Raw genomic sequence first — 12,432 nt, forward strand, 5'->3', positions numbered from 1 at the left:
AAGCCCCCCCCCCCTTCAGCCATTCTCTGGCAACAGCTCAGGAAGCCCCGTTCTCTGGGCAGCACCCTTGGGGGAACCTCGGTGCCCAGGAGGCTGAGCTGGTTCTGGGTGCTGCTCTCTCTCCTCCAGCTGCCCAGATTGAAGCCAAAGCTGGTTTTCAAACTCAGGTGTGGAAGCGGCTCTGCCGACTGCTCAAGGGGGGCTGGGCCGGCACTGGAGACACGGGGGTGGGGTGGGGGGCAAGCGCTGCCTGGGTTTCCCCAGACACCCTTTGTTGTTTGCAGGGGATGGAGGTTGGAGGCTTGGGGTGGGTGGGGTGGAGCAGAGGACGGCAGGATGTCAATGAATCGTTTTCTGATTGAAAAGTAGCTTTCCTGAGGGTGAGCAGGGAGAGGCTACTCTGGCCTCCTGCCACCTGTCTTCTGGGAGGGCGTTTCTTGTGGTCCTCTGGGGGGGGGGGACTGGGAGCTTCGTTGGGCCCTACTTCCCCTCCTCCAGGTGGGTCAGTTCGTGTTCGTGGAGGGCGTCCGTCTTCTGGCAGGGGGAGAGGGGGAAGTGGTGGACCCCGATGAAGAGCATGTAGGTGGCAGCTCCCAGGGCTGCCCCCACCATGGGGCCGGCGATGGGGACCCACCACCAGTTATTGCCGGCTCTGGGGGTGGGGAAAAAAAGAAATAGGCAAGTTTCATTACCAGGGATTTAGAGAGTGGCTCTCGGGGGTCCTTAGTCCTCACTAGCCCCCAGACCCCTTGGGGTCCGCGTTTCCTGCCTAGAACCCACCAACCTCAACCCACTTCCTGGGGTTTCCGAGGAGAAGAATTCAGCCCTTCAGTCGGCAAAGTTTCCTTCATTTGGAAACGGACGTCCAGGCAGAGCTAAAAGGCCGCCGACGGGCCAAGGAGGGCCAAGGGCCGCTTCTGCCGGGGGCGCCGCGAGACGCCTAGGGAAAGGGAGGCGCTGGGCGGTCGCTCTGCTGGAAAACAGCCGCCGGGATTGGCCGCCAGATGGCAGCCTTGCGATGCGCTGGCTCAACGGGCGGCTTCCGCGGAGAGCAGCGGCCCCCAGCGGCCCGCGGGAGGAGGCGAGGCCGGGCCGAGCTGGACCTACGAGGCCGCGGGAGGCTCTGCGCCTGCCCCGCTCTTTCCGGACTTTGTCCCAGCTGTAGGGGAGCCCCGCCAGCCTGCCCAGCTGGGCCATGCTCATGCCTTGCTCTTCCACGGAGGCCCATGGGGCGACCTCGGGCAAGACCCTCCTGCGCAGGCCCCCAGCCCCCCTCAGGGCAGAGGGAACAGGCGGCCAATTTAATGCGCCCCCTCCCCCATGGAAGCCCTTCTGGATGGGGTGGAAGTGGCTGGTGGCCCAGGGGCCCCAGGGCAAGGGAGTCACTCACGTGAAGACTTCAGGCCCCCAGCCCACCAGGTAGGTGAAGAGGCGGGGGGCCAGATCTCGGGCTGGGTTCATGGCACAGCCACTGTTCAAGCCCATGGAACAGGTCAGCAGTATGATGAGGAGGCCGATGGCAATGGGCTCCAGCCCCTTCGGGACCCCGAGGTTGTCCGTGTCAAAGATGGCAAAGACCCCCAGGATAAGAAAGGCCGTGGACAGCATCTAGCAGAGAAAGACGAGGGGTTCACCTCTCCCCTGATGGACCCCAGGCTGCCACCAGTCCTCGGAGCTTGAAAGCAGCTGCGGGGAGGGGGACAGGAGGCAGGGCCCCTCAGGGGATGATGGGAAGCCTCTCTCGGCCCTGATGCCACCTTTTCCATGCAGGTGCCTTTTGTTGGCATTCAGAAGGCCCCAGGTTTCGGTCCTGCCCCTTCCTGGGGTTCAGGGTAAGTCACAGCCCTCCCAAAAGAAGAAAAGTGGGACACCCTCCCAAGCAGCCTCCCTACCTGATCTGCGAAGCCATTGGTCAGGGACAAATATTCCTGAGGATACGTAGCAAAAATGTGCGCTGTGGGGTTGGCCCCTTTGACGGTGAAGTTGCCATCCGTGTAGAAGATGAGAGCATCTGCGGAGGAAGCGACAGGCAGCAGCCTTGGGAGAGGGAAGGGGCAACCCGCTTTGCCACAGAAAAGCCGAGTCGTGAGGGAGGGACGCTCGGAACGGGTTTCGCAAGAAACAGAAACGGACCCCTGCTTAGATGTGGAGAAGCCCCTGTCCGGTTCCAAAATGGGATGCTGCTCATGGCCTCCCAGGGTGCTGAAGCCAGTTCAGGTGTGGGAAGGGAAACTGGCTTCTCAGGCAGGAGCTCCCTGGGGGCCAGGAAGATCTCTGCTCACCAGTGCCTCCATGGGGTTTCCGCATCGGCCAAACAGGGCACAAAAGTGGCCACACATTACGGACCGTCTGGGGCAAAAGTCACCTAATTTTGAAAGAACGTTTTTGGGTTCCTGTGTAAAATGCCAGCTGGGGCAAAGGGGGCTCTCACTCACCATAGTTGATGCCAAAGACCACAGCAGCTCCAAGAAAGGCACCCAGATATTGTGCCAGGACATAAACGGGGAATTTGGCCCATTTCATCTTCCCAGTCAGGCACATGGCGAAGGAGACGGCTGGATTGATGTGACCACCTAGGAGAGGAGGAGGAGAGAAAGAGACTGGCTGATACCCCCTTCTTGGTCCCTCAGATCCCTTCTCAAGGCTGCTCAGCATCGGCCGCCAAGGTGATGGTCTTGGGTTGGGTCAGAAGGAGCTTTCCCGGGAAGATGGGCTCAGCTAAGCCCCCAGCCCAGGACAGGCAGGGCAGTCCCAGAGGTCTCATCCTAGAGCCTACGCTGGACTATTCCCTGGCAGCTGCCCAGGCCGTGGGGTGGGTGGATGCTTGCAAGATGCTCTCTAGGACTTCTCCGGACAGCTTGGTCTTCATAGGGGGGAGGTCTAAGGTGAAGGGCATCCCACCACCCAATTTCCCCACTGCCCGCTTCACCAGAATATCTGTGTCCATCACCTGAGAGATACGAAGCTCTCTTGGTTTCAAGAGGCGACATTTTCATTGTCTCTTTTAAGGCCTGATTATTTATTTATGGGATCCAATTATTTCTCTCCTTTCTTTAAGCCCTGGCCAAAGGTTAATGGTTTATTTCGGAAGAGCATCAAGAGGGATGAATAAGAGATTAGCAGAAATCACTCTGGATCACCAGTGGCTCAGTTTGGGCACACGGGGCCCACGGCCGAGGGATCACATGGGGCTGCTGCAGTCAGGTTCAGGATCACTAGATCTGCAGGTGCCCAGCCACGGGCTTCCAATCACAGGGGAGGGTTTCCAGCAACCGCTGCCCCAAATGTGGGTATCCAATGTCATCTGCCACAAGGCCTGGAGTCCCGAAGGAGGCCGAGCCACGCAGAGGCTCCTCCCACTGAGCCCTCTGGGCCCCCTCCTCCCCTCCGAAAGAGCCTCTGGCCCCAAAGACCTCTTGGAATGCAGGCACAGTTACATCTTGCCTTCCTGGGCTGGGGGGAGTGTTTTCCCCGGAAGCCTTTGCAGGGCCAGGCCCCTTCCTCTCTGATAAGGAAACCATGCAAGGCCAGGAGAGCTGAGCGCCTCCCCCCTCCCCCCCCCCCTCTGCTCTGCCACTCTTCTGCCTCCAACTCTCTCTGCAAAAGGCAAGGAAACAAACGGGGCAGTCATTTTGAAAGATCCCAGCTTGAAACCTCTCCTCCTCTGTTTCCACTGTTCCACGAGACCTTTTGGCTCACAGAGACAATCGCTCTCTGCACCGGAAGATTTCCTGGGGGGCCCTTGCAGCCTTCATGAGGTGCCCTCCGGAGCCCCTTTGTCCTTGGTCTGCCCGACTTGCCTTCCCCAATCTGGGACCCAGTCTGGCTCCCACCCCCTGCTGGGACCAGCACATCTGAAGCCTGTTCTTCTGGGCAAGGGCTGGTGGGGGCTCCCGGCAGGGACCATTCCCACGCTTTGGTGTCCTTGGGCCCCCTGGGGGGAAGGAAGGGCTGGCCTGAGCGAGGGGCTGAAGCTCCAGCTGAAAGAATCAGGCAGCAGCCCATCCCTCCTTTCCCCAAACCGATGGGTGGCAAATGCCAGCTTACCAGAGATGCCTCCGGCCACGTAGATGGCCAGGGTGACGGCCATGGCGAAGCCAACAGAGATCGTCAGTGCTCCTCCCAGGGCCCCCCTGCTCAGGACGGTTTGTGCCACGCAACCGCAGCCCAGCGCCTGCAGTTTCAGAAGGAGACAGGTGAGAACAGCAGCTGCCCACCAGCCGGGCAGTTGGGCCTTCCCATCTCCGGCTCTCACTCCGAGGGACCTCCGCCTGCTCACCCAGAGGGTGCAAAGGCCCTCCTGGAGCTCTTCGTTGCAAGAACTGGGTGGCTGGGCCAAAACACAACAACTCTTGTCAGTCAGGAACATCTTACGCCTCCCGTCCACCAGAGGTGCCCCTGTTTCTTTCTGTGGAAAACAGGCCCCTCATCCCTAGGGGTGGATTCTTGCCATGCAGGGGGCATCGTCTGAACATGGATCGCGTGCGTGCGTGTGTGTGAGAGAGGGAGGGGGAGGGGGGAGGGAGGGAGAGAAGCAATTTTAAGACTATATAGGACCTTTTGCATATTTTGGCTTAAGGCTCTGAGGTGCCATAATTTTTGTGCATAGTTTCTGTCAGGCAAATATTTGTTGGATGAAAAACCCTTTTCTTTAACAGAAAGGCTGGAGATTAATGGTTCTGCGAACAAAAGGTCCAGATTCTCAGGCACACCGCAGCGGATCCATTGCAGAAAAATTTTGGGGTTTTATGGGATGGACATATATTTAAGGACAATATGGATTTTTTATCCATATTGTGCTTAAATTCTTTCTCTTTTAATCAGTCACAAGGATTAAATCATTTGAAAGCCATTAGGCAAAACGTGGTGTGGTGTGTAAAGTTCAGACATGCCTATTTTGTCAGCCTGACAGCTTTTTTTGAGAAGGGGTATGTGTGTGAGAAGCTTTTCAGCTAGGATTCAGAAGGAAAGTTCCTCCATAAAATGGGAAATGGAGGACCCTGGGCTTGCTCCAGAGCATTCCCCCCACTGCCCTTCCCTTCCCTGCCCTGGCCCTCCGTGCACCCCCTCCCGAGAAGAGAGTCCGCTCCATGAGGGCTCAGGAAGACCCTGGAGGGGGGGGCAGAGAGGGAACTTTGGGGGCGTTTGGAGAGTAGGACTAGTTCATTATTAAGAAGTAACTGGCGTCTTTTGCAAGCTATGGATTGACTTTATCGATCTATTTATCGTATTTATTTGCTGCCCATCTCACTGTCCAGGCAGCATTTATTTAGATTAGCCTTGTCTTTTTTTGCAAGAAGTAACGTTTCTTTTAGCAGCAGCTGGCGAGGGCCAGAGGGCTTCCGCACGTACCCTGCAGACAAGGGGCTCCTATGCAGACCAGCTGACTGGAGGCACCTGGGACTCTCTGGTTATGCAAGCAAGACCCTCAGGGGGAGCAAGGAAGTAGGAGTAACTGGTTAAAAGACCATTATGATGCATTATGGGATGGCTTTGGCTTATGTGGGTGTGTGACTGTCATGTAATTTGGTAGCCCTTCTTTTCCTTTCCTTTCCCTTGCTTCACTGTATAAAAATAACAGCCCATTTTCTGGGGGGGCTCCTTGGGGATGAAAGGCAGAGCTTCCCCTACGAAGGCTTCTCTTTCCTCCATCTCCTCACCCAGGATCAGGTGCTCAGGCCCTCCAGAAGGGCTTCAGCTCCTCCACTGGGGTCCCTGCAGACCAAGAGGCCTTGGGGGGGGGAGCAGGACCTCAAGGGAAGGGAAGGATTTGGGGTTGAACAAGCAGGAGATGATCCAAGCCCTGCATGGAATTCGGAGCTTCCCAGGATGCCAGAACAGGCGCTGAAAAGGTTCTCCTCCTTGTGAGGCCACGGTGGCCTCCTGATGGGCCCCAACTCACCCTCCGCCTAGCAGAAGATGTGGATGGTTTGGAGCTGCAGGGAGTAAGGAAGGGGACCTTGATGGAGATCAGCAAGAGGAGCTACGTGAGAGCCACATATGCCCCTCTCCACCCTGACCACTTCATCTCCCAACTTTTTGAGCAATTACCAAGTCCTCTGGGCGGGGTGGGGGGTGGGGGGCTCAAAGGGAGGTGGTGGCGGCAGCCATAATTCCTTTCAGCGACCCGAGCCACCTTTTCTGGGCAAATATCCTGGTGTCCTCCGGGCTTCCCAAGGAAAGTTGTGTGCCTGCATTCCACCCTGATTGTATAAAAGCCGATGCCAAGCCAGCCCCAGGGTTGTGTCTCTTCTGATGCTGAGAAATGATTTCTTACAGCTCTCCCTGGGCCACACCCTGGCAGCCTTTTTTCCCCAGCACTTCCCACCCACCCCCTTAATTGAACCCGGAGCCAGCCTTGGAATGGGCCAGAGGGCAGAGACTGGGAGCCCAAGCCAAACAGGTGTGGCAGAAGGCGCTGCTGAGAGGGACGGGCTTCTCTCTGGACTGAGAGAAGGAACCAAGAGAGGCGAGAAGAAAGCCGGCCGTAGGGCAAGCCATGAGTTCCTGGGCAGGTGCACCACCTGGGCATCGGCAGAGCCAACTCGGGCATTTCAGTGTTGCGTTCTCTCTATCTTGCCTTGATTCGTCTTGTGAAACAAGTTAAAACTGAACCCTCCCAAGTGGTGGAATCTCCAAAACTGTGGATTTCAATTAGTAAAATCCCTCTGAGGGCACTAAGCTGTCAGCAAAGTGGCATCAAATCAAAGAGGCATTAAATCCGCTCGTCATCCACCCACTCATGTCTTTGCCATCTACCTTTGCTCTCACCCACAGGCCTGTCTGCAGAGAAGAAGGTTGCCTTGTGCAACAAGTTAAAACAGAACCTTCCAAGGGTGGGAGGGAAACAATGGCACCAAGCTGCCATCCAAGGGGCACCAGATCGAACCAGTGTTAAGCCTCCAGCCCAGCATGTAGGGGGAAGATTCTGCCAGCCAACTGCCACCTCAATGGAAAGACCCAGCGGCATGGCTGGTGTGGGTCTGGAGGCCTTCTGCTCACCCCAGTCCCAGGAGGCTCCCGTCCCCTCCGGGGTCCATCTTCCTGGGCTCTCTGTCTCAGAAAGCCTCCCCCTCCCCCCCTTTTCTCTCTCCTGGACATGGGGTGGGCAGCAAAGGCAAATAAACCGGCCTCTGCTTGGCTAACCTTTGACTCTGACTAGCAGCAGCCGGTGTCCCCTGGTGCCTGTTTGGGGTCAGGGTCATTAAGGGTCACCTGTGCTGGAAAGAGCTAAGAAGACATCTGGGAAACAATTGGCCTGGAAAGGGGCTCCCCAAAAAGGCCGCTCAGAAGACCTTGAGACGTGGAGACCTGGCTGCAGAATTAAGTTCTGGCCCATTGAGAGCCCAAGACAGGAAACTGGGTACCAGTTGGGCAGAGCAAGGTCTGCAATGGGCAGGAGCCCCCCCTCCATATTTTCTCGTGACCCAGACAGTTCCTGCTCAGAGCTGATGGTGGAATCGAGCATGGATTCCTGAAGGGGGCCAGGAAGATTGTAAAACACTTTTCACAAGCACAGCCTGCCTTGGTTTCAGGTAGCAGAGGGGGAGACTTTCCAGGGGCTGGCAGGGGAGGGGAGGGGCTGCTTGGGAGGACAAGCCACACCAAGAGATGCACCTTAGCTGCCAAGTCAGCTGTTAAAGCCACCAGGTTCCCCGGGACTCTTCCATGGTGGTCTCTGAAGAAGCGAGCCTCTGCCAGGGGCCAAAGGGGACTTCCTCAACCTGGACCTTGGCTCTCGTCCCCCTTGATCCTGTTGTGGGTGCAGCTGTGATTGTGCTGTACCTCCAACTGCAAGGCTGAAAGGGAAGGTCTCTCACACACGAGTAAAGCAAATAAATGCCTTCAAACAAAGGTCAGAGTCAAGCCTGTAGCCTCACCCTTTCGTGGCTGTGGCTGTGTCCAGTTGTGGGCTGAGATCCTAATGGAAATGGGCATCTCAGCAGAGGGAGAGGAGCTGCACCCCTGTGCTGTGGCTGGTTCATCTGATGAGCAGTTGAGTGAAATGTAGAAACATGCAGAGCTAGGAGCTCTGTGCCTATCAGGAAACTCAGGATTAGGTTAGAATAACCGGCGTTCTTTATTCCAAGGAGCTCCTATTGCAACATCTTGTGCAGCTCCAGCTCTCCCACGGAGCCCTTGGGATCCCATCTTGGGCAAGCTCTGCAGAAGGTTACTCAAGGTCCCAGGAGACCCTGTCTTCACGGAGCCATGGCACAGACTGGAGCAACACCTGTCTGCCTCTTGGGCCGACCTTGGCCAAGGGCAACTCAAGGTCTTGCCGCCTGGCAGGGGCTGGGAGCAGCGGCCCGAGAGAGGCTGGTCATGAGAGCAGCCCAGTCTGTGCCAGTCCAGCTTTCTGCTGCCTGATGGTTGGTTAGTGAGCAGTTCAGCCAGAGTCCCAGAAGCCCTCAGGAGGTCCTGGTGTCTCTTTTCTAGCATACCTAAGATCTGTTGCTGAGGGACATGAGGAAAAAAGGGAGCTGCATTGGCACTCGAGGGGCTGTGAATGGTTGGTTCCTGATGGAGCGCCTCCTCTCAGCATGGCAAGGATAAAGTTTTATGCCAGAGCCAGAACTGGCCTGGGCACAGCACCCCTTGTTCGCATTTCCCTTCCTCTCTTTCTGCTTTGTAAGCCTGATCACATCTCGCCCCGGGCACCAGCTCGGATGCAGAGAGAATGCCCTCCACGTAGCAGATGCCCCCCAAGGCAATCGGGGGAATAGGTGGAGGCGTGGGATAGAAACAAACTCGGGTCTTCTTCATAAAACTGACCAAACCAGTGTCCACCTGACAAGCTTCTGTGTACTTTGGTTTCTGAGCAACATTTCCAGCCCCGCTCGCTGCGCCTGGTTTGGGGGCCACCAATGTTGCACAGGGGAGGGAGGGAGGGAGGGGAGGGGGAGGCCATACTTACAATCAAGATGAAGGTCCCCAGGAATTCTGCCAGCGCTTCCTTCAGCAAACTGTTCTTTAGTGCCACTTTCTCCTTCAGGCTCTTTCCTGCTTTCTGTGTCATCCTGGCGTCCTTCTTTCTTCCGACTTGGGAAATAGGCAGTTAAATGTGTGTCCCTCTTGCTTTTTTTTTTTTTTTGAACTTTGGCTCCCTCCTCAAATGGTTCTATCCACGCCCTGAGCAGCCCAGGGGTTTCTGGGCCTCCCTTTGCCTTCCCAGATCACTGCTCAAGAGACCCCATCGTGTGCTGCCCTCTCGGCATGCGCCAGGCTATTTATAACAGGCCGGAGATAAGGCTGGGCAGCCCCTCACTTGCTGCCTGGAGAAGCCAGCCAGCTGCTGATTGCACAAGTCACATACACACACACACACAGACCGACTGTGAAAGCTGAAATCTGCAGGGGAAAAAGGAGAGTGACGAAAGGGAGCCTCTCCTTATATACCTGCCAGAGGCCGGCTGGCGATTGGTTGGTGCTGCAAAGCCTTGGTGGGGAGGCTGCCAAGAGGCGCCTTCAGCCACGCCTGAGCCATAGGTTCCACACCTGGCTTGGGGGTGCAGACTGTCTCCACATGCCCTGCTGAGAACAGAGCCTTTTCTCCAGACCCAAAGCACGAACCCTTCCAGAGGCTGATTCTGTGCCAGCAGTTTGCACGCTTCCTTTAGCCATTGCCACATCTTGTGGCATGGAGTTCTATAAGTGAATTCTGCACTGCCTCACCTCCTTTCGTTCCTGAAACTCATCTTGATGGTTTCATCAGCTAACCTGTATTCTAGATCCAGAGAAGGGGGGAAGCCATGTTCTCTCTACGTCCTTGTGACAAAGATGGTTTTGTAACATCTTTGATCAACATTGATTTTTCTTGGATAAATAAACAGCTCCAGAAATGGGACTTTCCCCCGCTTGGAAGGCAGGCAAAGCAGCTTCTCGTGACTCACTGCAGGTCCCGGTTTCCACTGTCTTCACAAACAAAGGCACTCAGTGGTGAGCCTGCCGTCCATCGGCCTTTCCTCCCAGTTCGCCCAGAGAGGCCCAGCGCGGGGGGGGGGGGGGAGGCGCTGCAGACACTGGTCCAGTTGGCTCAAGGCCAAGGGTATCGGGGGGGGGCAGGGGCAATTCCAAAGAGACCCAAGGAAGCCTTGGCAGATGGGGGCTGGCTGCATTTCAACCCCCAGTGATTGACAGCTGTCCTTCTGCTGCCCTGCACTCCCACCTTGTTGATGCAGGAATTTCCCCACACGAAGTGCTGCCCTTCGCAGGAGCTTCTCTTCTCTTGTGTGCAAGGCTTTTGATTGCCAGTTTTTCATGATGGAAGTGCAGATATTGTTTATTGCATTTTGCCCCCAGTTGCTGACTGGTGTAAAAGGAAGCCAGCCACGAGGGACAAAGGAAACTAAAGGAAACTGCCCGGACGTTGTCCCCCTGCCCCCTTTCCCGTCACCTGCCTGCTCCCTCCTTTTCCTTCCTGGAACAACAACTCTGCAGGGGAAAAGGGCCAAACAGCTACTCCCCCCCCCTTGGGCCTCCGTGCCAGGCACTGCTGCCGCTGCCAGAGGGGAAACTGAGGCCACATTCCTGCCCTCAGCCTTGGGTAGCATGGCCCCTCCCTCTGGCCTGGCCTGGGCAGAGAGGAGCCTAATAAGAGAGGCCAGGCCTGGCCGGTGCTTGGCCCTCAGTGGATGGGAGGGGGTTGGCTGTGCCCTGCCTCCTCCCTGTGACTGGAAGAGGGGGTCATGGTGGAGAAATGGGGCCCTTGCTGGAAAAACCTTTGTCTGCCTTCATCCGTATTCATTAAGGCATAATGACTGTATTAATTGAATGCGTAACTTAGCCTAATTAGACCAAAGAGTTATTCCTTTGCATGAAAATTGAAGGGGGAGAAGAAAAGGCGCATTAGCCATGATGGATGGGGGCGGAATGGGATGTTCAGGGAGGAGCCGGGTTGATGGCATCTGCTCATTAGGCAGCCTCCATTAGCCAAAAGGTCACCCCATTTCCAGGTTTGATGCATTTCTCACAGAGTAAATTTGGGGCGGGGGGGGGCAAGTGAGGGGGAGGCAAAGAAGAGCTGAAAATAAGGGAAGTAGTAAGACATCAGCAAGCAGCAGCGTAGCCGTGGCTGCAGTGGCTGTGGCGTGTGAGGGCTGGGAACATCTTCTTCAGGTCCCTGTCCATCCTGGGGGCAAAAGCACCAGGGCTTTCTCTTCTCTGACCCCTGACCCTTGGAACTCCCTGCCTCATGAGAAGTGCTCAGCACTACCAATGTTCCATGTTTGAAGGGCAAAGACGTCAGCTCCTTTCTCCCAGGAGGGGGAGGACTCTTGGCTCCCTCCCTCCAGCACAGGCAGAGTCCCCAGGGATCACCTCCACCTTCCTGGTGTGTCCACGGGCGCCCTCTGTTCACCAGGCCAACCGGAGGCTGTACTCCAGGGCTGGGCGGGGGGGGGGGCTGTGCCCGGGGCCTGCTTCCCTTTGCCCCCTACCTCCCGCATCCCTCGAGGGAGCTCGGGCAGCCAGACCGACGGAGCTCTCCATGGTGCTGGCTGCGGAGCCCTTCGCTCAAGGGGGCTTCTGCCCCGACTCCCTGCCCGACCTCCGGAGGACCTTTGCTGGGCTTGACAGAGCCGGGGTCCGCTCCGGTCAGCTGGTGGCGGACGGGGCAGGCGCGCTTTGGAGAAGGTCTCCCCTGTCGCGCAGACTCCACTGTGGGGAAAGATGTCGGGAGCCCCGGGAGCCCTCTGGGCCTCTTCTGAGCCAGAATTCGCCGCCTCGCCTCCCCCAGCCTGATCCGCGGCGATCCTCCGACTCGGTCTCCTACGAGCCCCACCCCCCCGACTCCGCGTGGCTTCCGCAGGCCTAAGTGGCCCGCGAGCGCCTCTGCCCAGCGGTCAGGGCTCCGACAAGCGCCGAGAGAACGGGAGCTGCGGGACGCGGAGCTGCTCCTGCCTGAACAAGCCCGGAGCCTGGAAGGGGCGCCGGGTCCAGGCTGGCAGGGCAGGGCAGTGCCGGCTGGCTGGCTCAAGGACGGGCAACTCAAGAAAGTTCCGGAGGAGTAACGTTTGGGCCGCGGAAGCCTCTGGCTCTCCCCCCCCCCCCCGCGACTGCCCTTCGCAGCCAGCCAAGGCTATCAATTCGCGGGGCCTTTCGGTGACTGGCTCTGAAATCAGCCCGGGTTCAGAGGCCCTGGAGGAATTCATTTAATTCAGGCGCGTCCCGGGCCGCGTGAAAGGGCCCCCCAGAAGGGCTCATTTATCCTGGCCCTACAATTCAGTCACAAATCGCCTTTGAAAACCAACCAGGGGATTAACGAGAGAGAATAGCCAGAGTTGAAACGCCGAAGCATAAGAGAAATTAAGGAGCCCCGGGATGTAGGGGGCCGTTGCCCGACCTCAGATGGAGTCGGAAGCTTCACCTGCCCTCCAAACTGCCTTTGAAGCGGGATGTGTGTGTTTCATTTCACTATTTGTCAGATTCGCC

General features: G+C 57.2%; 1 protein-coding gene across 1 annotated transcript; it reads right to left on the reverse strand.

The window, feature by feature from the left end:
- Window positions 1-423: 423 nt before the first annotated feature.
- On the reverse strand, window positions 424-9,352 carry AQP9 (aquaporin 9). The gene is made up of 6 exons (XM_081965079.1): window positions 8,918-9,352; window positions 4,048-4,174; window positions 2,436-2,573; window positions 1,893-2,011; window positions 1,391-1,608; window positions 424-652 (listed from the first exon to the last, which is right to left on the reverse strand). Exons 1-6 carry the CDS (start codon window positions 9,017-9,019, stop codon window positions 481-483), a joined length of 876 nt encoding a protein of 291 aa, XP_081821205.1. The 5' UTR covers window positions 9,020-9,352; the 3' UTR covers window positions 424-480.
- Between the last annotated feature and the right edge of the window lie 3,080 nt (window positions 9,353-12,432).

Source organism: Natrix helvetica, assembly GCF_964273705.1.
Source record: "Natrix helvetica genome assembly, chromosome: 12".
Classification (NCBI taxonomy): Eukaryota; Metazoa; Chordata; class Lepidosauria; order Squamata; family Natricidae; genus Natrix; species Natrix helvetica.